At 47.6% G+C, this 24961-nt stretch overlaps 1 protein-coding gene across 1 annotated transcript in view; it reads left to right on the forward strand.

The window, feature by feature from the left end:
* The first annotated feature begins 350 nt into the window (after positions 1-350).
* Positions 351-24961, forward strand: part of NCEH1 (neutral cholesterol ester hydrolase 1) — a 56228-nt gene continuing 31617 nt past the window's right edge. Inside the window, exon 1 of the mRNA XM_080929316.1 lies at positions 351-655. Within this exon, the coding sequence (XP_080785442.1) occupies positions 518-655 (138 nt within the window). The 5' untranslated portion in view covers positions 351-517. The remainder of the gene's footprint in view (positions 656-24961) is intronic.

Genomic DNA, 24961 nt, shown 5'->3' on the forward strand with positions numbered 1-24961 from the left:
TCTTCTTGTGACAGGGTCTCTCATCTAGGATGGCCTCAAACTTGTCATGTAGTCCTGGATGACCTTGGCGTTCATCCTTGTGTCTCCTCCGTTCAAAACCAAGGACAGAAGTTATGTGGGTGCCAAACTATTCATTTACTGTTTGCTTGTTACTGTTAGTTCCTCTTCTGAGACTGTTTCAAGCAGCTCAGACTGACCCGGAACCCCTTTTGCGCACCTCCAGTGCAGCTCGGCATCGCAGGCAGTCATACTCACAGCGTCCGCCAGGGGCTGCTGTGCGTCCTCCGGGCTGCACCACCCTGCTTCCTGCAACCTGGCGAGCCCGCAGCTCTTCGCAAGGACACCGCGGAGGGGGCACATCCGCGCTCCCACTTCCTCCCGACGCAGCCCGTGATTGGCTCGCAGCCCGAGGAGGAACACGTGAAACAGCAGCTGCGGCTGGCAGAAACTTGCCGGTCGTCTCCGGGTAGCACCGCACCGGCCCGCGGTCAGCTCCGGACAGCGGGGCCTGGGGACTATGAGGTCGTCATGCGTCCTACTGGCCGCGCTGCTGGCGCTGGCCGCCTACTACGTGTACATCCCACTGCCCAGCGCGGTGTCCGACCCCTGGAAACTGATGCTGCTGGACGCCACTTTCCGCGGCGCGCAGCAAGTGGTGAGCAGAGCGAAAGGGGATGCCCCGTGTCGTCCCTGCTCCCTAAACGAAACCCCCATCGCTTATCCCGGTTGCCTATGGGCCCTTTGAGGATGTGACATTTGCATCTTTATCCTGCAATAGGGATAGCCCGTGTTCCCTTTCCCTGTCGCTTCTTCTGTTACCCCGGGCTCTGAGGGTGTTGTGTTTGCTTCTGTGTAATGCCGTGGGGGCACCCGGTGTGTGTCACCCATGTTTCCTGAGAGTGCACGCTTCCTCAGAACCCCTAGCTCGGGCACTGAGGGTGTCGTGTTCGCATCCTTGAAGTCCGCGGGCAGATAAGAGTCTGGAAACAGGTGAAGTTCTCCTCGCCTGGCATCTCTACTGCTGTTTAACCTTTCCTGGGTCCCAATTAGCTTCCCTGCTTTCTGGGTTCTCTATATCTTGAGCCAAAACCTTTAGCAATTTATAAACCACCCCGCCCCCACCTCTATTCTCCCACCCGCAGGCAGAGGAAGAGTTAAGTTTTGTTGTTGTTGTTGTTGTTTTGTTTTTTTTTAAGCTAAGGGGATTGTGATTTCCCTGATGAGCAGAAGCGGGCGCGGGCAGCTCTCCGACGTCGTCCCCAGGCCTTAGCGCTCCATTCTGGGGACCGCAGGCTAGGAGGAACCGCTGTGACCTTCGGTTCTCTCCCTTGCACCTCTCAGCGAAGGAGGCTGGCAGGCCCGGAGGGCTGTAAATGGTCCTTGTTTGAAGGCTGTTTTCTGTTTGCTTGCAGCGTTTGTTTTGTGTCCTTCGATGTCTGGGAGATAACCTTGGCCTGAGCCACAGTGGTGTGGCCTTCTTTTACCCGCAGGGTGGCATTTCTTTACTTTGTATACTGCTCTTATACATTGCTCCCCCTTGGGAAGGACAGAGTCATTGGTTTATTCCATGGTAGGAGGATTGGTTTTCTTATCAGAAGCTTAGTCTGCAGCCAAGGCTGAATGCCCTGATTGCATCATATTTTTTAATAGTCTGCATTATGCAGATTTCCAGCACTTCTCCACAATCCAGCCACCCTCTACCTCTGCCCAACACTGAGTCTTAATACTGTTTTTGTTTCGTTTTGGGGTTTTTTTTGAGACAAAGTTTCTGTATAACCCTGGCTATCCTGGAACCTGCTCTGTAGACCAGGCTAGCCTCCAGTTCTCCTGCAGCTGCCCCAGGAGTGATGAGATTGAAGATGTGTGCCACTACCTACTGGCCCCTTTTTCTCTTTTTAAATAAGATATATGAACGTGCATTAAACTTTTAAAATTAATTTCTCTGTGTGGATGTTTTGCCTGCATGTATGTCTGTGTAGCACGTGGGTGGAGTGCCCACAGAGACCAGAAGAGACCTGTAGTTAGAGAGGGTTGTGAGCCCCTGTGTGGGTGCTGGGAATGAACCACAGGGCTCTTAACAACGCATAAGCTCCGGCTGGTTTTGCTTGCTTCCTTCCTACCTTCCTTCCTTTCCTTATCTATCTATCTATCTATCTATCTATCTATCTATCTATCTAATCTATCTATTTATGTTTTGTAGACAGTCTCAGTATGTAGCTCTAGCTAGACTCTGGGTAGCCTACTGAACTCAGTGTGTAGATAAGACTTAGTTAAGACTAGTCTTGAACTTTTGATCCTGCCTCTACCTCCCAAGCATTGGGATTTACTATGTGGGTCAAGCTGCCTCCAAATTCCTGGCAGTTTTTTACACGCTGACTTTACAGACCTGTCTGCACTCGTGTGTGTGTGTGTGTGTGTGTGTGTGTGTGTGTGTGTGTGTGTGTGTGTGTGTGTGTTGTAGCTGAGGCTGGGTATGAGCTATGTGGGCCTTGAATGATCCCTAGTGTTCAGATTACAGGTTGTTTAATTTGGGTTTTTAGAATCCACACCTTGGTACCTGTCTCAAGCAAGCTGGCCACAAACTTGCTATGTTGTCCAAGCTGGTTCAGACCGTAATTTTCCTGCCTCAGGCTCCTGAGTGTCCTGGGAGTTTGTTTAAAGGCACCTCTCACAGAGGTCCACCACGGTCTGTGAGATAGCTTGTAGGCTTTAACAGAGTGCTGACCTGCTGGAACAGGGGTCTGCCCTCTTTTCTGTATGTAACCAAGAAATTCAGTCTTTCCTAGGAAGCCCCTGTGAAGTTGAGTGCACACTTGACAAGGGGTGCATACTGTCCTGGATTGGGTTGGCCATCTTGAATAAGTTAGGAGAAGGAAAGAAGAACATTGTGCTGGTGTGGAGAATGCATTGTCTGTCTATGTTTTGGGTCACTGAAGAACTCTTCCAGATCATATTTAGGAAAGTACAGGCTTAGAGGGAAGCTTTTCTTCCCCAACGTGCCTTCCAAACCCACATCTGAGGCGCCCCACAATCATTTAAATGAAGGAAAATTCAGAAGCAGTAGAGGAAGGGGGTGGGGTGTAGTTCAGTGGTTGAGTACTTGCCTAGCATGTGTGACACCCTGAGTTTGAGGCCTAAACAAACAAAATAGTAAATTGTAGTCAACTCCTACTTTTTGAGTACTATACAGCTAGAGTGTTTCTGCTGTAAAATAATGTTTAGTGGGCGCTGGCGAGATGACTCAGGCAGCAAAGTAAAATGTGTTCTAAGTACGAGTTCGAATCCTCAGCATGCATGTAAGACCTGCATCTAGTACACACACCTGACTTCCCATCACATGCCTGCGTTCCCAGCATCATAGAGGCAAAGACATCTCAAGGGCTTTTTGAGATACACTCTGGGTGACTCTGTTCGCTCACTGTCCAGTGAGAGAGACCCATAGGACATCAGTGATGAATCTTAGTGACATGATGTAACAGAAGGGCTCCTGAAATTGGCGTGCCTGCTGAGTCCCCCTAATTTTGAGCATAACCCCCACAGCACCAGGCTGTGTCCTTTGTCTTATTGATGACTGGCTGTTAGATGTCTCCTCATACTCAGAGCTGTAACGTGACCTCACCTGAGCTCCCTACAGGCCTCGCTGGGCTCCTGTGTTGTGTGGGTGTGACTGAAATTACAGCCTCGCTGGAAACTTCAGCGCTCCAGTGTGCTGACCTTTGCCCTAAGTTTTAAACTGGAAAACTGTACCCGTATCGGGTAAATCGTAGGTATTTCTAAGTATGGGAAGATTTGAGGAGATGCAGTCCGTGGGGCAGGGGTACCATGAGAACCCGAGGCAGCTGCTCACATTGCCTTTGTGGCCCGGGAGGAGAGGTGAATTTTGACTTTCGAATATTCGTGAATGAGTGTTTTAATGATTTTTTTCTTTTCTGACACATTGTCACGCACTGTGACCTGGGCTGGCCTTACTGTGTCCTTGGAGTGGAGACTAGCTTTGAAATTGTGATAACTTCCCGTCAGACTCTGGAACACTGGAACGGTGGCAGTGGGCTACTCTGCTTGGTAGGAGACAAGTTCTGTATGCCACCCCCAGACTTGGGATGAAGAGCAGTACTTCAGGGAAGCTTTGAGGGGTCAGTAACCATAGTGATGATTAGCTGATTCAGTTGGATTTCCTACAAAGACAGGCTAGCACAGAAAGGCTTCACCTTCAGGGAGGTCTTTACTTTGTACTAGAGACAGTACTCTGTACGGTGGACTCCGACAGGTGAGCAGGGTGAAGTGCATTCAGTTACCAGATGTGTGAGGGAAGAGTAAAATATTAGTAGACCCATCTTAACTTTTTTTCTTGCACTTCTGCAAATCCAGCCCTGGGCACAGAGAGGGTGTGTCATTCTTCCGCGATCCTTTGTGAGACATCTATCCTGTTTCTTTTTCTTTTAAAAGATTTATTTGTGTATGTATATAAGTACACTGTAGCTGTCTTCAGACACACCAGAAGAGGGCATCAGATCTCATTACAGATGGTTGTGAGCCAACATGTGGTTGCTGGGATTTGAACTCAGGACCTCTGGAAGAGCAATCAGTGCTCTTAACCACTGAGCCATCTGCCATCTCTCCAGCCCCCTATCCTGTTTCTTACAGGCAGCCCAAACTTGATCTGCAGACATTCTGAAAGGTCCTTTTTATGCCCGGTTACTCTAAAAATAATGAGCAGGAGGCTGCCGTGTAGCTGAACAGTGGAGTCCTTTTCTAGCATGAAGAAGACCTGGATTCTCGTCCTTGCACCCAGAGGAGGCCAGAAGAGCAGGGAGAGAAGGGGGAGAGTCTAGTTTTAGCAGGCTTGGTGGTATGCTTGTATAATCCCAGTGGCTGGGAAATCTGACACAGGAGGATAAGTTCAAGGCTAGCTGAAGCAACTTAGACCTTTATCTCAAAACAAAAACTTAAAGGGGTTTGGGGAAGGGGAGAGAATGTGCGCCTAACAAACACAAGGCTTTGCATTCAAGAATAGTTCACAGTAAAAAAAAAAAAAAAAAAAAAAGAATAGTTCACAGTAGTAAAGAAATGAATTAACCATTTTTTTGTCTTAGCCTCCAAGGAGACTGTGTTGTAATAATCCGCCCCTTTATTTATTTCCTCGGTTTTATGCTTATGAGGGATGTAGGAAAGACCTACTTATCAATAGGCCCAAACTTGGAAATGTGAGGCAGGAGGATTAAGAGTTCCAGGGTCAGCCTGAGCTGCACATCTCACAAGGAATGAAGGGTGACGAAATAGGGCTCCGGCATGTCGCTCAGTGTTAGGGCTTGCCTAGCATGCACACAGTTCTCCATTCTCCAGCACCACAAAAGGGAAGAGAAAGCCACTGAGTTGCCAAGTGATAAGCCTGGCAGCATTCCCAGGACAATCTGTGGTGTGTCACATTATAAAACAGTAGCAATATATTTTTCAGTGTTTCCAGAATAAAGTTAAAATCCTACTACCTGGAAGTCATCATATCCTGTATGCATACATGTAATGTATACCATCACATGTGTTTGGGCATAGTTGTGCAGATGCGTTTGCATGTGTGTATATGTAATGTGCATAGACATGCTCATGCTATGGCATACATGTGGAGGTCAGAGGATATCTTGCAGGAGTCTGTTTCCTCCTCTGTGTGAGACCTGAGGATTGAACTCGGCAGTAGGTGTCTTAAAACACTCAGCCATTTTACTGTCCCTGAGTCCAGAATATTCTGCAATCAATCTTCTACCTTATTCTTTGAGGAAGGATCTCTAGATCAAACCCAGAGCTCTTGCCAACTTGTTCAGGGATGCCCTGTCCTGCCTTCCAGGGCTGGAATCTCGCTCATTTACCTGGGTTCTGGGGATCACACAGCAAGGGCTTTAACTGAGCAGTCCCTCCAGCCCTTAACAAATATGAGCTGAACTACATACAGTGCTGGGAGCGGCGGAATGAATGGCACACCGGTAACTGATCTCTCTGTGGAATTTTTCTTGATGAGATCCAAACAGATATCTATTCATCTAAGATAAGGTAGTAGTTTGAATGAAAATGGCCTCGGTAGGCTTTTAGGGAGAGGTTACTATTGGGAAGTGTGGCCTTGATGAAGCAGGTGTGGCCTTGTTGCAGTAGGTGTGGTCTTGTTGGAGCAGGTGTGGTCTTGTTGGAGCAGGTGTGGTCTTGTTGGAGCAGGTGTGGTCTTGTTGGAGCAGGTGTGGTCTTGTTGCAGTAGGTGTGGCCTTGTTGGAGGAAGTATGTTTCTGGGGGAGGGCTTTGGGGTTTCAGAAGCTCTAGTCAGGCCCAGAGTCAATCTCTTCCTGCTGCCTGTTGATAAAGAACTGTTCCAGATACAGAGCTCTCAGCTGCCTCTCTAGCACCATGTCTGTTTACATGCCACAATGCAACCTACAAAGACAACAATAGGCTAACCCTCTGAACTGCAAGCCAGCCCCAGTTAAATATTTTCTAATGTAAGTTGCTGTGGTCCTGGTATCTTTTCACAGCAATGAGACAGGTATTAATGACAAGCCAAAGAAACCATTCCGGGCAAGGCTTGCTAAGTGAACCTATGACTCTAGGTGTATACATGAGAATATTACAGGAGTATGGATAACTCAAAGGCAGCTGTGTCATGGAAAAACCCACCGCAGCATGGGTGATACTGCCCCCTACTCCATCAGAGAGTCACCTGTCTCAGCCATTGTTAATTTGTATTCATGTGGGGGTGGGTGTGAATTTTGTAACTTTCGTGCGCTTCCTGGGCTTTGTGAGTTTACTTCCTGGGCTCTTAGAAACATCCTTCCTGGAGTGTTTCAATTAATATAATATAGCTACACAACAAACTCAGTTGCTAGTTGCCTGTTGAATGAGATGTGACAGACCATCTGATAGTGACAGGGGCCTATACTCAAATGATAGACCATAAGTTACAGATGGGGCTTTTACGGGTCCCTGCTATATTCTTCCAAAAGGACATCAGAACAGACCTGGGATCACGGCTGGGTGGTACACACCTGTAATCCGAGCACTGGAGAGGTAGAGGCAGGAGGATCAGACTGTCAAGGCTATATGAGACTAAACAGCAGAAAGTGGCCCTGGGTACTGGGGCATGTTCCCTTTTCTTTGGCATCTAATCTGCAGGCAAGGCTGAGTGCTGACCTACACTTTCAGTCTTTGAACGTAGTGAGCGCCTCCTCTCTCAGGTCCCATGCTTCGCATGTGATTCATTGCGTCACCCCAATAACATGGCATTTTTCCGTATGTGACAGAGGAGAGTACGAAAAAGCAAGGACAGTGGCTTGCTCAGGATGACAGCGATAAGGAGGTGGGGCTAGGTGAAGGTCAGGCTGCCTTGCTCCCTGGCTTAACCACGGGGCTAAATTGGAAGTCAGGCACTTACAAGAAAGGAGTATAAGGCATTTTAGCCAGAACAACAGAAGTGAGGGGCCCAAGGAGAAACAGTGACATAGTTGAGGGCCTAAAATAGCCGAGACCAACCAGAGCCTCAGAAGTATTAAGGCCAGAGTGGAGGTCAGAGGGAAGTGGACCGGATAAGGGGTGACTTTTTGTCTGTGCTCTAGAAAGATGACAGGAAGTTACATGGTGAAGTCAGTGTTCTAGAACAGTCTTCATCATTTTTGAAGACTCTTGTACCCCAGGCTGGCCAAGGACTCCATGCAGCCTCTGAAGACCCTGAGCTTCTGATGCTCTTGCCTCTGTCCCCCAAGTGCAGAGTTCACGTGCATACACCATCCCTCCCTGCTAATGAGGTGCTGACAACCCGTGGCTTCCTCCCAGCTAAGGCAAGCACTTCCCAAGAAAGGTTTGCTGAGTGTTTGGTTTGTTTTCTGTATCAGAGAGGGGGGTGGGTAGGGGTGTGTGTTTGTGTGCTCACTACTATGTAGATCAAGGGGCAACCTATAGGAATTGGTTTCCCCTTCTGTCATGTTGGTCCCTGGGGTCAGGCTTGGCAAGCACCTCTCCCAGCTGAGCCGTCTTGCTGGCACCAAGGAGAGCATCTTAAACACAGTTATGGGGGACAAACCTAGGCGGGTGCTTGTAGGCGGGTGCTTGTACTTCATTTATTTGCCGTCTAGACCTCAGGCCCGGCTGTAAAATGTGCCTTGTGCTCTGTTCTTACTTTACCTCCTTTCAGCAGCAGGTCTCTGTCCCAGCTTCCTGTCCCACTCCAGCCTTGCCATGAACCTGCCTTTGTGTGTCTCATACCTTTTCTCCTGTCCCCTATGCCTCAGAGGCCTTCTTGCCCTCTTGCTTTAGCTAGTGGCCCACGCATCTTTCAACACCGAAGGCTCCCCTCCCTCCACGTGCCCATCTGCCACATTCCCTCGGGCCAGGCGGGCTTTGGTTTTGACAGTCATTTACGACAGAGAAGGGAGGAGTTTCTGGTTCTCATTTCCTTCCCTCTGGTACCCTAACTGCAAAGCATCTGACCTCAGTGTTCTCATGCTTCTGACTCTGAACTTGGCTGAAAACAGCATTTTGTTTCCCCTGCGGGCTTTTTGCAAGCCTGCTGTTTTCTGGGTTTCCAAATTCCTCATAATATTTTTTTAAAGATTTATGCTTGTTTTTGACTTTGGAATTGATTAACTACAGGCTTTCTTGGCTAAATACTAGCTGTAATTCTAGGCCATCTTTTCCAAAGATGGCTGGCATGCTTGCATCTTTCCATGGAGGTGGTCTAGCCTTTTCTCCCCAGGTTGTATTCAGCGCTTTTCTCCCTCCTTCCTTTCCTATTTAATGAGACAGGGTTATACTATGTAAAATGGCCCTGAACTCAACCTCCTCCTACCTCAGCCTCTTAAGTACCTAGATTATAGGCTTGTAAATCAAAGGGCAACCTACAGGAATTGGTTTCTCCTTTCATCTTGTAAGTCCTGGGGTCAGGTCTCAGGTTGTTAGTGTGTGTTGCTACGTAAGTCGAGGGGCAATACAGAACACATACACTGACACACACACACACACACACACACACACAGACATATATACACACATATATACACACATCACACGAATGCACACACATTACTCATACTCATACACAACACACATATACACACACACTAATCAACTTACAGACTTGTGCCACACAGTTTTTCTTTGAATGATTAATCTTTTTTAAAAATTCTTTTGCTTTTGTTTATTTTGCAAGCAAGTGTGTAGGCACAGGTCTGTCGGAGACACATATGGAAGTCAAAGGTCAACTTTTAGGATACTCCTCTTCTGCACCAGCCCCAGAGACTGGACTCAGGTTGTCAGGCCTAGCAGCAGGAGGCTTTTCCTGCTGAGTCATCTCCCTGCCTCCTTTTGGAATGATTTAACATCCGTTTTTGGTAAGGATGTTTAGCCTTGTTACAAAATCTCTGACAGAGGGTTTTAAAATTTTGTTTAATATTTTTAACTTTTTATTGATTCTTGTGAATTCCACATCAAACGCCCATCCCTTTATATCTGCCCTCTGCTCTTGCAGCCTCCCCCCCTAAAGGAAAGAACTCCCTTGTGTGGAAGCTGTGGCATGTTACAGTGTATCAGGTGGCACACCCTTTTTGTCTACACATCTTTACTTGCACATGTTCATTGCAATGAGTCATTGTCTGGTTTGAGGCCTCTTTTTCTGCTACGCTATCAATACTGGATCCTCACTGGGATTCCTCTCAGATGTCCACCTGCTGCCCTGTGTCATGGAGACCCTGAAGCTTTGGTTCTGTAGGACTGGAGCTTCCATGCACTCCCAACAGTTTATAGATGGAGTAGATGTTGGGGTGGGCCAACTCAAAGCCCTGGATCTGGGTCTGTCAGCCTGATACTATCTACTAGTATCCTCTGTTTTGATCTAAACATGGAACTCTTTGCAATGTGTAGCACACCAGGAAGGCACTTAAGAAGGCTGTCAGCCTCGGACTCTCTCCCTGGAGTCACACTTTCTCTCCTCGACAAACCAAAATCCAATGCAGCATGTGTAATGGCTGGTTTTGTGTCAACTTGACACGAGCTGGAGTTATCACAGAGAAAGGACAAAGAAATGCCTCCACGAGATCCAGCTGGAAGGCATTTTCTCAACTAGTGATCAAGGGGGGGAGGGCCCAGTCCATCGTGGGTGGTGCCATCCCTGGGCTGGTAGACCTGGGTTCTAAAAGAAAGCAGGGTGAGCAAGCCAGGGGAGCAAGTCAGTAAGTAACATCCCTCCATGACCTCTGCATCAGCTCCTGCTTCCTGACCTGCTTGGGTTCCAGTCCTGACTTCCTCCGGTGATGAACAGCAATGTGGAGGTGTAAGCTGAATAAACCCTTTCCTCCCCAACTTGTTTCTTGGTCATGATATTTTGTGCAGAAATAGAAACCCTGACTAAGACAGGATGGTAAAAGGAAACTAAAGGCCATGCAATGAGAAACCACCAATGAACCTCTAACCATGAGGTTGTCAGCCTTGTGTGTGCGCACATCTGTGTGAGTGATGTGTGTGTGCATGAGTGATGTGTGCCAGTGTGTATGTTTATGTGTGAGTCCTGTGTGTATATCTATCACTATTTTACCCAGTACCATGGCTGGCAAGGGTCAGGGTCCCCTCTCCTGCTCCCATGTCCTCTGGGCAGCTCACCCGTGCCCACACCAAGGTCAGCTCTGTTCTGTTGCCCATGCAAGGTGCAGAACCCACTGGACCAACCGCTGTAGCCAGCGAGGGTTTCGACCACCTCTCTCACCTGCCGCAGGTAGCAAGGGTCGAGAGAGTGAGAAGGACCTCTTTCCCTCATCCATGGCACTACATGGCAGACTACTGGGGAGGCCAGCTCTCTTACACTCACAACCCTCGGGCCCCTCACCTGTAATCCATACAACCATGGCAGCTCTATGCTGTTTCCTGGGGGAGGTACAAGCCACTGTCCTGAGTGCTGAAGCTGGCAAGGGGCAGGGACAGATCAAAACAGGATACTAGTAGACAGTTTGTGTGAAAGTCTACTTTTCAACCCAGAATCCCTTAAAAATGTGCTTTTTATAAGGCTGAACATGGTGGTACTCACCTTTAATCTCAGTACTTGGGAGGCAGAGGCAGACATTCTTCGTTAAGTTGAGGCTAGCCTTATCTGTATAGGGAGTTCCAGGCCAGCCAGGGCTACATAGTTTGAGACCTTGTCTCAAAATAATTTGAGAAATATATGCATTCATAACATGCATGCCTTGTGCCCAAGGAGCAAAAAGGGACATGGCATCCCCTGGGATTGGAGTTAGGGATGTTTGCAAGCTGTCCTGTAGGTGCTGGGAATTGAACCCAGGTCTTTTGCAAGAACAGCCAGTGCTCTTAACTCCTGAGCCCTCTTTCCAGTTCCTCTAAACTAATTAATTAATTGGCAGATAACTATATAAATGTGTGTGGTGCGGTAACTTTTATTGATGTATAAATTGAATATTATCAAGTTATGATATTTTATTGCCCATCGCCTTAGACATGTGTCATGTCTTGAGGTTGAGAACATTCTGCATACATTCCTAACCTTTTGCTGCTTGTTTGGTTTCTTTGAGACAGGATTTTATGTAGCCCAGGCTGGGTCAATCTTACTGTGTAGCTGAGCCTGGTCTCGAGCTAAGGCTGGAAAAAAAAATGGTGTAGGGATGAAGAGCCTGTACTACTTATGCAGAGGGTGACTTCTATTCCCAGCATCCATATATAGTGGCACACAATCACCCGTAATCCCATCTCCATGGGATCTGACTCCTCTGACTTGGGGACCTGCACTCTGTATGTGTGCATGCGAGCGCACACACACACACACACACTTGAAAAATGTTAATTCCAATCACCTTTCAGTATAATAGGAGCTGTGTCTTTTTATCCCTTAATGGGATCTCTTCCCATCCCCCTTCCTCTCCTTTCCTCACCTCCCTCCAGCTAAGATCTAGACTCTTGACACATTGCACCCTGAGTAGCCTTTCTGCTTGCTTCAGAGTGAAGTTCCCAGTAGGTGGGTAGAAAGACAAACTGATTTCAAATCGAGACACTCGTTCCTTAGGCCTTGGTGGAACCGTCGAAGTGCACATGATCCTTTAGTTGAGGACTGGGGGGGGGGTGTCGATGCGTGTGATGAGTAGATCTTTGTGGTTACAGATGCTGCTATTGAGCAGGTCCTGGCTGAGTCGGAGAGAACGAGAAGCAACACTGATTCCTGAGCCAGGACTGGGGGACCAGGAAGAGAAAGTGTCAGGTGTGGTCTCAGGAGACCCCCATGCTGGGTCGCTGTTGGAGGAGGTCCAGTTACCAATATACAATTACCTGTGGCTGCTGCTACCACCTTTCTCCTCTTCTTCCTCCTCCACCCTCATCTCCTCTTCCTCTACCTCCTCCACCTCTTCCTCTTGTCCTCCTCTAGTTCTCACACTCCTCTCCTGAGGTGCCATGGGATGGCACACAGAGGAAGTGGCTTCTGTTGAGTGTCTTTAAGAAGGTCTGTACTCATCTGGGCAGCACACTGGCAAAACTGGGATGCAGCTGCTACCGGGGAAGGATAGCGTACAAATCCAAACACCGTTCTCTGTTAAGAAAGATCTACGATACACGGTTACTTGTGGCACTTTTAGCAAGCTAAGGGCAAGCTCATAAAAACATGCAGTGTATGATTTCTCAAGAGTACTACTTGGTGAAATAAATGACATGTTAAAGTTTTTTGAGGGTCCTATAACCTACCTGTAACCCCAGCTCCAAGAGAGAAGAAGATCAATCTCTGAGGCTTGCTAGCTTCCAGCCTAGCGCCCCCCCCCCCCAAATTGGAAACCCCAGGTTCAGGGAGAGACTCTACCTCAAAGGACTAGGTAGAGCACAAGAGAGGAAGATACTTGATGCCCTCTTCTGGTTTCCATCACACAAGTTAATAAATAAATAATATTCAAATAACAAAAATGATAGTGCTCTTGCCTAGTGTGTGAGGCCCCAGGTTGTTAGCATCCAAAACAAACAGACAAGGCAAACAAAAAACTGTCACACCTGTACAACGGCTTGTAAGTTCTATTATTCAACAGAAAACAATGTGCGGTTTCTATTGTTTGGGTTTAGTTGCTTTTTATTTTCAACAAAGACATTGTATAAGTCTTGTCCTACTAGGCGCCTAGACTAGGAGAAGACTCTGTCTCACCCAAGACGCCACAGCCACCAACAATTTCGGTGTTTGGTTCAAAGCATAAACAAGGAATAACTTTCTGCTTCTCCTTGTTCATCAAAAGGATGGACCTTCATTGGCATCACATTTGAACTACCCAGGCTAATTCCCTATCCTGCCATCCTCTCTCACCCTCAGCCCTGTTCTTCCTTCTCCCTCTTTTCCTGGGTCATTGATCTCTCCATTGATAACTGTGCATTTGTTGATTTTGCATCTCTTCTTCTGTGGGTCCACTTTTACCTGGGACGGCCCTGAACTTACGGCTATTCTTCTGCCTCTGTGTCTTGAGTGCTGGATGATGGGTGTGAGCCACCATCCCTAGCTTTTCTCAGTTACCTTTACATCATTTGTCTCCCCAACTAAATCTGTATTCCCCTGTAGTGTCTCTAGAGGGAAAAGGACAGGTCTTTGCTCCCCATCCCCACCCTATGTGCTTAGCTCTGAAAAGTTCCTGGTACCAAGTAAACCTCTGTACATTTCCTAAGTGGACAAGTGGGTGAGAGACAGGGAGGTCCATCCACAGAAGCTTTGAGCGCAGAGGGCAGGGCGCCAACACTGCACAGGAAGAGGTTACATCCCTTTCTCAAGCCAGGCGGCATCCTGCGGGGCCTGCTGGCCAGACAGTTTGCTTTTCCTTCCCATGAAGTGGACAGGGTAAATTGTCCACTGCTTCAGAAAATATGAACCTGGAGGTGACAGGGAAGAGACATAGAAGGTAACAGTGTGAATCTGTTTGTTCAGTCAATCATTTTCAGTTAGGCAGGGAGGTACAGGAGGCTGGGACAGAAGAATTCAAGTTCAAGGGCTGCCTGAGCTACAGCAAGAGCGCAGAGCTTGCCTGGGCAGTGTTGTAAGACCCTTGCGTTTTCCCACATCTGAGAAGCAATTGATGCAGGTAGCCATGCAGGGTCACATGTGAGCTCAAACCTCTTTTGCAAAGACAGAGCTGTGCGCTTGTTCTGGAAATGGCTCTGCTCTTCTGTTTGGCCCACTGCCAGCTCTCTCCAATGCTTGGGTGTACAGCCCTGCGTGTCCACAGCACTTCCCAGGCCACCACAAAGTCTATAGCTATTTGCCAACCTCAAGGACGAGGGTCAGATGAGTGACTGTTGGCGTTGTCTGTGACCCTTAGCACAGTTTTGGGCATCAGTCAGTATAGTGCCAAGTTATAAATAGCCCTCCTCCTAGTGCTTAGTGGATATGAACAGCAGCATCCCAGGTAAGTGCTGAGACAGGGTAGGCTGCCTGGATTTTCCAGCTAGGTTAGTATCATTACTTAAAAAATTTTTTTTTACATTAATTATTTGGGGGTGTGTATATGCTTAGAGTCTGCATGTGAGAAAACCCATGATAGTTTGTCTTTTATTCTCTCCCTTTTTTCTTGTTTCCTGTTTTTTTCCTTCTTTAAGACCCTGGCACATGCAGGGATTGAGCCCACAGCCTCTCACCATTTTTTCAGTGCCAGGCAAGCATGCCACCAGTGCCATCCATCATTCTCTGCTTTGTTGTTGGTGGTGGTGATGGTGGTGATGTCTTTTCTTTGTAACAGAGTGTTGTTATATTTAATCCAGGATGGCCTTGTAATCATGACCAATTCTGTCTCACCCTCCTGAGTGCTGGGGATTCCAAAGTTTGGGCTACCACAGCTTTTACAACTAGTTAATTTGAGATAGAACCTAACGGTAGCCCTGGGTAGTCTTGAACTATGTAGACCAGGCTGCCCTTGAGTTCACAGAGATTCTCCTGCTTCCGCCTTCTGAGGTTAAATCTGTGGGTTTCGACTGTGGCGTTTCTGTACATGAATGCCAGTACTTCCTCTTCCATCTCTATCCTCGACCCTCTGCCTGCCCTGCTGCCTACTGCGGATCCTCCTCCTGCACCCAAGTCCTTCCTCCTCTGCTCTCGGGTCACGTGGATGCTATTACAGCTTGCTTTCCTTAAGGGCTCCTCCTCATTGCTTAAGGCCTGCCCTCTTCCTACTTTCATGACCTACGGACAGACAGAAAGACACACAGATATACACTTCTATACTTCTAACCATTTTCTGCAAATGTTATGATTTTTTTTAAGACTACGGTGCTGGGGATGGAACCCAGGAATGTGCCCACGCTAGACACTCTGTCTACCATTGAGCTATGTTCCCAGCCCAGGACTTTATGTCAGTAGTGGGTAATTAAAATTCCCTTATGTACACGTGCCATCTTTTCTTCATCCATGTCTGTCAGTGGACACCTAAGCTGGTTCCATTTCTTAGCTACTTTGAGTACTGCAGTGTTAAATAGAATGGGCAGGTCTCTCTGGAGTGGGTGGGTCATATAGTTCTGGTTTTATGTCTTGTGGGAGCTCACGGTGATTTCCCTAGTGACTGTGCAGGTTACACTCCTCCCTGCAGGATAGGAGGGCTTCTCCTCCTCTTCTTTTTCCTCTTCCTCCTCCTCATCTTCCTCATCGTCTTCCTCCTCCTCTTCTTCCTCTTTCTCCTCCTCTTCCTCCTCCTCTTCTTCCTCTTTCTTCTTCTCTTCTTCCTTTTCCCTTTCTCCTCTTCTTTCTTTTCTTCCTTTTCTTCTTCCTCTTCCTCCTCCTCCTCCTCCTCCCTCTTCCTCCTCCTCCTCCCTCTTCCTCCTCCTCCCCTCCTCTACTTCTCCAGCATTTGTTTGTATTATTTTGGATACCCGTTTTGACTGGGCCAAGGTAGAATTGTGACAGTTTTAGTTTGCATTTTTCCATATGGCTAAGAGTGTTGAACTGTCTTTTCAGATATGTATCATCCACGGGTATTTCTTTTTAGAATTGCCCATTTTGAAAGAAAGCTATTATAATCTCAAAAACGAAAGAACCAGTTTTTTGGTTTATTTGCCTATTTATGGGTGATCTGTGATCTGAGTGTTTAGTTTTGCTTTTTTTTAAATTACTTTGTTAGAGTGTATGCACTCATGCCCTGCGTGGCATGGCATGTGGAAGTCAGAGGATAACATTGTGGAGTCAGTTTCCCTATCACCCTTTATGTGGGTCCTGCTGATTGACATCAGAGCATCACATGGCAGGTACACTTACATTTTGGGCCACTGGTCAGCTCGGTTTGTTTGCCGTTCTTGATGTGTTCAACCCAGTGTGATGGACAGTGGGCAGGGTTTTCCTTCCTGTTCTGGGGACCCTGTCTTCATGGTGATTGACTCCGATTGTTTCTTTTGCTGTGCAGAAGCCTTTTAATTTCACACGGTCCCACTTGTCAATCCCAGGAGTAAGAGCCTGTGCCACCAGAGTCCTTTTCAGAAGACCCTTCCCTCTGGCAGTCTCGGAGTTTCCTTCTTCCGACATCTCCCAAGGTGTCTAATGTTGTAGCTGGGAGGTAACACTGGAGTGCGTGGAACCGCAGCGGTGAGGTCTGTACGGGCGAAGGACCCGGCATTGTACTTTCACGACCTCTGCTATGGAGGGACACAGCAATGGCTGACAGTGACCATGGGGCTTCAGATGCCAAAGTGTCCATCTAGAGAGAGCCGGCTCCCACGCCAGTCTGCTTGTGGGTCTCAGGCTCTGCTTCTTCTCAGTTGAAATCTACTATTGCCCATGCCACCAAGGATGGAGTTGAAGGTTCTGGAAAACCCTGTGTTCTTTCCTGCCCAAGCTGAACTTCCCGAGCCCTGTACTTGGCAGCTGGCCTGCTGCTGGCCTGCCTGCTCTCACAGCCCCTCCCAGGCTTGTTTCCCCACCAGTGGGCTATCTGTTGGCTTCTCATTGCTCCCTGCTCTCCTGTCCTCAGCATTACCCAGTGTTAAGCAAGAGACTGCCACTCAAGATGAGCCCCCAGCACTGCCTTCTGAGTCATTTCACCGATAGATGGGATCTTTCTCCATTGTTAGCCTGTCCACCAGAAGAATCACTGATACCTGTCCTGAGGGAAAGACCTTATGGGTGAAGCTCTTGCCTTCCTTTCCCCAGGGCTGGGAAGCCCACTGTAGTCCGGGGAAGGTGTAGCTCCATGGTTATGGTTGTGCCTGCCTCCCATGGTTCTTTGCTAAGCTGCTCTGAGCTTCCTAGGTCATCCGGCCCCTGTGGCCAGCCTGCAGAAAGCCACCCACTAGCTCAGATCCCCTTATCCCCATACGATTTGTAATAGTAAATCTTCAACCCCCAGATGCCCACACAAAGAATACAAACTCAATTGATAGAAATACAAGCTACACGCCTAAATTGGGCAGATGGTCCCTACATTATTTCATTGCCCATCTATGAAATCTGTAGTAACCTGTGGCTTCTCCAGACCGCGTGGGTCAGCTCCATCTTCTCCTGCTGGTTCCTTCTTGTTTCTTTCATTCTCCTTCTTGTACTTCTTCCCCATCTGGCTCTCTCTCTGTCTCTCCTTCCTCTTTCCCCTAAAACTTTCAGCTCTGTCCCCTCCTTCCACTGACCAATCACAGGTTCTAGCCTTATCTGATAACTGGGATTTTCTCTGACCTCACCTGAGTACAGGCACTCCTTATAAGGAAGCAGAAGAAACAGCAGCAATCCACAACAGGAAGGGTAAGAAAGGCTGAACGTGAGCCTGGAAGCAAGCCAGTCGGCAGCTCCTCTGTGGCCTCTGCTTCAGTTCCTGCCTTCAGGTTCCTTCCTGGAGCTCCTGCCCAGGCTTCCCTTCAGGACAGACTGTGACTAGCATGTGAGCTAAAAACAAACCCTTTCCTCACGCATAGGCTCTGCTCAGTGTTTGCAACAGTCACGGAAAGCAAAATAGGGCAGCTGTCTTTGTCAGTACTGTTGGAACATAGTCCAGTGTGGAGTCACGTGAGAATGCTGAGTGCTTGTGAGAAAGCCGAGAAGACAAGAGTCTCGTGACCTCAGTTTCTTCAAAACACAGAATTGTTCTTGGATGGGGTTTTCTAGTCAGGTGTAGCTGATAAGAGAGGTTGACTTCAGCTGTTCTCATTCTTACGCCTCTTCAGAAAATGGTTTTGCCACGAGGCTTTTCCTCTCGATTGAGGAAGCACCTTAGTCATGTGATTCTTAGAGTATGAATTGTCTGGTGTTCTCTTTAAAGTTGCCTATTGCAAGAGACTTGAATCCTCCTCAGTTTTAGACCAGGTTTATGGTGCCAGCTAGAGCAGAGAACAGATACTCCAAGCTCTTCTCCTTTCTCTCGTTGGAATGCTCAGTTCTTACACTGGCTCTATCCCTTAACTGGCTTACTCGGAGACTGCAAAACTGCCTTCCCGTTTTCCATTAAAGCTCCTTCTTCATGCTCCCTTCTCTTACTTCTGTACCCTGAGCGGTGGGGGTAGGTGGGAGTTAAAAATAAGCCTTCTTTTCTCCCATCTTAAGGTTTCTAGAGTGGTTAAGAGGGGAAGAACAGGCGGCCTTGCACACGCACCCCACTGTAGAGAGCCCTGTCTTGCACACACACCCCACTGTAGAAAGCCCTGTCTGGGTTCACCTCTGCTCTTTCTTCCTGGGAAGAGTCTGGAGTGCATATCTTCTCTGGGACAGTTTCTTCTGGGATTTTCTCTCTGTGGGTTCCCTTCTGTGAGAAGAGTCCTCGGTTGGCTTTGCTCCTCCGCAGTGCAGCATTTAATCATGTGAAGAAGCCCCACTGGTCAGCACCAGCAGCACAGCCCTTTGGATTTTGGATCAGGCAGGAGTCAGTGTGAACTTATCCTGTTCCTTCCCTGACAGGCATAGTGAACACTCATGGTCTTTCCAGATAAAAGGTTGGGGGTCAGTGTTTAATAGATGGATAAATAGCGTTTCACGAGTAGGACCCTCTTTTCACTCTGGTGGGCTTCAGCTTTGGTCCTCTCCTCTATCTGGTAGGAGTTAGGCCTCATATGTAAAACAGATGTGCTGGACTAGCTCCAAACTAGTTTTTAAAACTTGGTTTTTAGATTGGTCTAATTCTATATGAATGTTTGCCAACATATATATGTATATGCATCACATACATGCATGGTACCTATAGAGGCCAGGAGAGAGTCTGGGATGTTCTGGAACTGTACTTACTGATGGGTTGTGAGCCAGCAGTTATGTGCTGGGCATTTGAGTCTGGGTCCTCTCCAAGAGCCGCTGAACCATCTCTCCAGTCCGTTCAGTCAGCTAGCTTTACGAGAAGGTGGTAGGTGTGAAAAGAGTAAAAGGTGTTTGATCACTCTTAGATTTTCCAGTGTTGGTAGGAGGCTGAGCTGTTGTGAGCCTGAGAGAACAGATCCCTGATGATAGTCACAGGGTTCATCCTTCTCTGTCATCAGCACACAGTTACTGTGACTGCAGCTTTCAGGCCAAAACTCTGGAAACAGAGCCCCAGCAGGCTAAGCTTGGCCACTTTCCCCATCGTGTTGATTAAGGACAGGGAACAGTGGGGCAGAGTGAGGGGGACGTTGGGAAGAAGTGGTCCATAAAGGGGTTCCCAAGTCCATCTTCCGGGGTCTTGATAGAACCTTAAGGGTTCAATGGAAGAATTGGGCGTTGGGCAGAAGATACCACAGCTAAGCAGTCCTGGTCAGGGTGTGGTCTCACACATCATTTTTCCCAGCTCCAATCTAGCAAGGTGAAGATGTCCTTGTTGCTGGAGGGCTCAAGGGATTGGGGTAATTCTCAGGGCATGCTTACTTCTCTTTGTGTAGAACCGGGTAGCAGAGTGGGAACTTGGTACCGGGGCTGAGAAGGAATGCACCCTTAATGTTGTCTCTGTCTCCTATCACCTACCAAGGCTGGGAAGATGGTTCAGTGGTTAAAATTGCACACTGCTCTTGCAAAGGAACAGAATTGGGTTTCCAGCACCCACGTGAATCAGCTCACAATGGTTAATAATCACAGGTCTGGGGAATCTGATGTCTTCTCTCCAGTGACTCCATGGCCATTATACTCAAATGTGCATGTACCAGAGAGATGTTCAAACCTACACTCTCACACTCACATGCACACATAGTTAAAAATAAAATCTCTGTCTCTGGTTTGAAACCGAGTCCCGTGTAAATCCCTGCTGGTCTCACACTTGGTGAATAGTTCAGTCTCGGCTTGGAAACCTGCTTCTCTGGCTCCTACTTCCCCAGTTCATCGATTAGAGGTGTACAACATCATGTGGCATAATGGCCCTTCATCAATATTTCTGCACAGACTAGGTTTGACCTCATCGAATCTTTCTGAGACATCTGGTGTCAGTATTTTTGTTGAGTCTGTTGAGGCAGTGAGTTGAAGCCTCAAAGTTTTGCCCCAGGTCTGGGGCAGCTCTGTTGGTGGAGGTCCTAGTTACAAAAGGCATAAGACCCAGGCTTCCGTCCTTAGCCGCACATAAATCGTGCAGTGCACATCTATAATTCAAACAATAACTCAAAGCAAGCTCGAGGCCAGTCTGAGCTGCCAGATACCCTGTGATACCCTGCATCAAAAACAAATAAGCAAAACCAAAATAATAAAGAAAGTTTGCTTCAAAGTCATCCAGAAAAAAAAATTGTGTGGCCCAGGAAGAGCATAAGGCCCCAAGCTTCATCAAACGTTATACAGAGAGCCAGTTTGAAGTATGTACCGTCCGCTGTCATTTCAGCGATCACCTACTCCACCGCTGGTTGTTGACTGTGTGTTACAGCTGAGCATCAGGGTGAAGTGGAAAATATACCATGTATTTTTCTTATGGCGTGTGTGGATGGGTACCCAGCTTCAAAACAAACATTCGCTCCTCTGTGTATATGTGGGTGCACTCTCCTGAGATGTGTGTATATGTGAGTGCACTCTCCTGTGATGTGCACATATGTGGGTGCTCTCTCCTGTGATGTGTGTATATGTGGGTGCTCTCTCCTGTGATGTGTGCATATGTGAGTGCACTCTCCTGTGATGTGCACATATGTGGGTGCACTCTCCTGTGATGTGCACATATGTGGGTGCACTCTCTTGTGATGTGCACATATGTGGAGTCAGAGAGCCCCTTTATTTGTTCTTTGTTCCTCCTGAGTTCAGTCTCCTCATGGGACATGGAGTTCCTGAGTCCCTTGGATCCTCCAGTACAGGGTGAGACCCGATTTCCAAAAAGAACAAAACAAAAAGTGGGAAGTGCACATGTGGAACCCTTTGCTTGAGATTAATCCATAAAGCCGCCCCAGGAGGGGCTGCTGCTGTATTACCCTCTCTCCTGCAGAAGTTGACTCCATTTGCCTAGTGTTATAAAGCTTACATTGTAATTGTGGATCTAGATAACAATGGTTTTCCTTTGTAAAAGATTTTATTATGTCTGTGTATGTGGGGGCCAGAAGAGGGCATCAGATTCCTTGGAACTTGGGTGCAGGTAGCTCTGAGTCACGAGACATGGGTGCTAGGAACCAAACCTGGGTCCTCAGGAAGAGCAGCAAGCTTTCTTAACTGCTGAGCTGTCTCGCTGCCCCCTAAACTGTGTCGTCTCCAAGGGTGAGTAGTTTTTTCAGTTCCCTCATTCCGTTTGGACTGGCAGCTTCTGTAAACAGTGCAGACATTAGGAGCCATCCAAACGCCACCATCCTCTGTCGGACAGCCGGCTCTGCATCTATGAGCTTTGTGCACTGGGCCTGCAGGCCAGCGCGCCTCCTGGGGCTTCTACACAATATGTGGCTGTGGGACCTCTTCCTGCTGTAACTGCCTAGGCTTTTGCTCAGATGCTGATTTTTTTCAGACTCCCTTGTTGGTGGCCTGGTCCTGCTTCACAGCTGAGCTGATCTGCTGACAGATAGAGCTTCCGGTGGGGCAGAGTTCATAGGACGTTTCACAGCCTGCTTCCTTTCTTCCTGATTTTTAACTTCTGCACATTGTAATGTTGCAAAGCACAAGTAACAGGCGAGGTGCGCTTTGGAGCGCTGCTTGGGTAGTGGCTGCCTTCCAGCTCTGAGTAATGCTCAGAGTGATTAGTCAGAATCAGGTGAGCTACTGAGTCAGACACGCTCAGGTAGTGGTGCTGTGGGATCTGGGCTAGACATTAACATCTCAGCCTCAAATGAATATCAAATAAGTGGGCTGCTCACCCTTCCTATTTGTAAGACGTTCAGAGAACCCAGAGAGGGAAAGCTCACATAGTTCTAAAGCCATACAAAAGGGTACATGATATGTTTTTAAATATTTCATATAGAATGCATTAGTTGATTATTATCATTGTGGATATACATGAACAGATTAATCATCCAGTTCCTCAGACATTGGTAAATGTCTATAAAATCATTCTCCTTGCGTGTTTAGACTCTGTGTACCATTTGAGGAATAGTGTATATATAACCATGTAAGAGGTTAGTCAGATTTTATACTACACAGAGCCCTAGATGTAAAAACAGGAAGTCATTCGTCAAAGATCTCATCCAGTTGTCTACTCCCTGAACTTTGCAGAAAGCAGCCAAGTCCAGCCCGTGCAGTCCGCTGTGGGGCTTGTGTGTGGAGCCAGGTGGAGGGAGGGCATGAGCGGGCAAGCATGGGCTGCGGTGTTCCAGCAAGGAGTTGGGAAGGCTTTGTTCGCAGGCACTGTTCTTTAGTGCTGCAGGTTGAATCAGCTGCTGTTTGCAACAATGAGATGAGAACAAGAGCTGTTTGTCCTGGCCAGCAGCAAGATTCTCTGAGTAGGACACGGCCTCAGAACCCAAGACAGTAGAAAACATTTTTTTTTTCTTTTCCTTTTTAATTTGGGGGGGGGGGGCAGCAAGAAAAACTTTAATGGCTATTTAAAAAGATAATCAATGTACAGAATGAGAATATGAAGGCTCATGGTTAGGTGTCTGTCTGTCAAGCATGAGAGCTTGAAGTTAGATTACTAGAAGGAATATTTTGTTTAGTCTTAACAAGGTGGGCATGGCAGAATGTGCCTATAATTTCAGTATGGGAGGTGTGGAGTTCTTTCAAAGTAACAAAGACATTGAGGCTCTTGAATTGCTAGCCTGACAGAGTCAGTGAGCCTCAGGTTCAAGCACACACACACACACACACACACACACACACACACACACATTTAAAAGGTGAAAAGATACCCACCGGAAGTTGACTTCTGACCTCCATCCTCCATATACACACACACATATATAGACATACACATCTACACAGACACACATGAGCACACCCACACTAACATGCATGTACCACACCACACACATACCTACACAGAAAGAAGATAACCCCATACAATAGAAGGAAATATTTCCAAATAATGTGTTTGAAAAGGGACTTATATCCAGAATATCTAATGAACTCTTAAAGCTCAATAATGATCACATACAAAGTGCTTAGCATCGCATTAGCCATTAGAATCTTTTGCCTTCGACACTAGGAAGAACATAGGGTCTCCCACAGGCTAGGCCTCTACTGAGCTACGGGCCCAGCCCCAGGAAAATCTGGGCCCTCAGACACAGACCTTATTGGACTGGGCTCATGCTCTAGTTGCACTGTGAGAAGTAGCAAAGGAGTTTGTTTCCAGAGCTGATGAGGTCAGAAGCTGGCCCTGGGCACCTTACAGCCTGGACTCAGCCACCTGTCTACAACGAAGAAACCGTAGTGGAAAATGGAGGCCTAGTTACTGAGGCCATGCCGGACAGAGGGATAAAGAGGCCCAGGAGCTTCCATGGCCATCTTCGGTGTCTTGACTGGAAGTTTCGGCTTTATAGGAGGACAAGCAGCCTGCAGAGCTAAGCAGGCCTGGCCTCTGTCAAGTCAGACTGGGAAATGCCTCCTGAGAGACAGGTTCTTCCAGTGGCCAACATTGGGCTTTAGCCCTTTCCTTCTTTCAAAGTAACAATCTTGAGAAAATCCCATTTTTTATGGCAGGACTGCATCATAGTCTGATGGCCTAGGGGAATGGTATGTGTATCTTTACAATATCTTCATTTCTGCCAAGGTGTTTCAGTATGAGTAGAAAAGAGCTTAACTCTTTATCTGTCTCCTTTGGCGGTGCTGAGCCTCTGTTAAGTTGTAAGAGTCACAGGATGGGAGAAGGGCCTGGGGTGGGGGGTGGGGAGAACTGTCTCCTTGGTCCTTGACCAGTCAAGTCTGGACCTGCTCTTCCGTCGCTGCTGAGCCTGGGAGAGTCCTGTATCATCCTTTGCTATCCTGGCCTCATGGTGGGTGACTATGAAAGGCTAGATGTTCCAGATGATGCATGACGGAGATCTGAATTTAAATGGATCCGGTGTTCAGCTCCCCAGTTATTACCTCGGGCTGCTTTTGTCTAAGCTTCCTCCATAGTGGGAATGGTGCTGAACAGCCAGGGGCGACCCACGCGATCTGTTCTGTTGGATCCATTCTGTTGGATCCGTTCTGTTGGATCCATTCTGTTGGATCTGTTCTGTTGGATCTGTTCTGTTGGATCTGTTCTGTTGGATCCATTCTGTTGGATCCGTTCTGTTGGATCTGTTCTGTTGGATCTGTTCTGTTGGATCTGTTCTGTTGGATCTGTTCTGTTGGACCACCTTTTAGGTTACGGGAGCCTTTTGGAATTTGACTAGTACATAAGCACTGTCCTTGTGGGAACTGCTTCATTTCTGGCGATAGTGAAAAGGCAACAATGACAAACAAGCAAGCCACAAATAAGGAGCTGAAGAGGCTAGCACAGCCTCTTTGCTTTCCTGAGATGAAGCTATATCCTTTGAGGTGTTCTCCCTGGAGGGAGACCACGGACAGCATTTAGAATGAAATGTTGGGGTAGGGGTTGGATCCCTGGTTCTTTGGTCTAGAGTCTCTTAGGGAGTTAAGTAAGGTTCTCAGGTTTGCTTTGAAACCTGTGATAGAATTCTTGAATGTGCAGATTAACAATCTGAAACAAATTGAACAGCTCTGTAATAGTGCGGCCTCACGACAGCCTTGCTG

This window comes from Micromys minutus (genome assembly GCF_963924665.1).
Source record: "Micromys minutus genome assembly, chromosome: 15".
NCBI classification, from domain to species: Eukaryota; Metazoa; Chordata; class Mammalia; order Rodentia; family Muridae; genus Micromys; species Micromys minutus.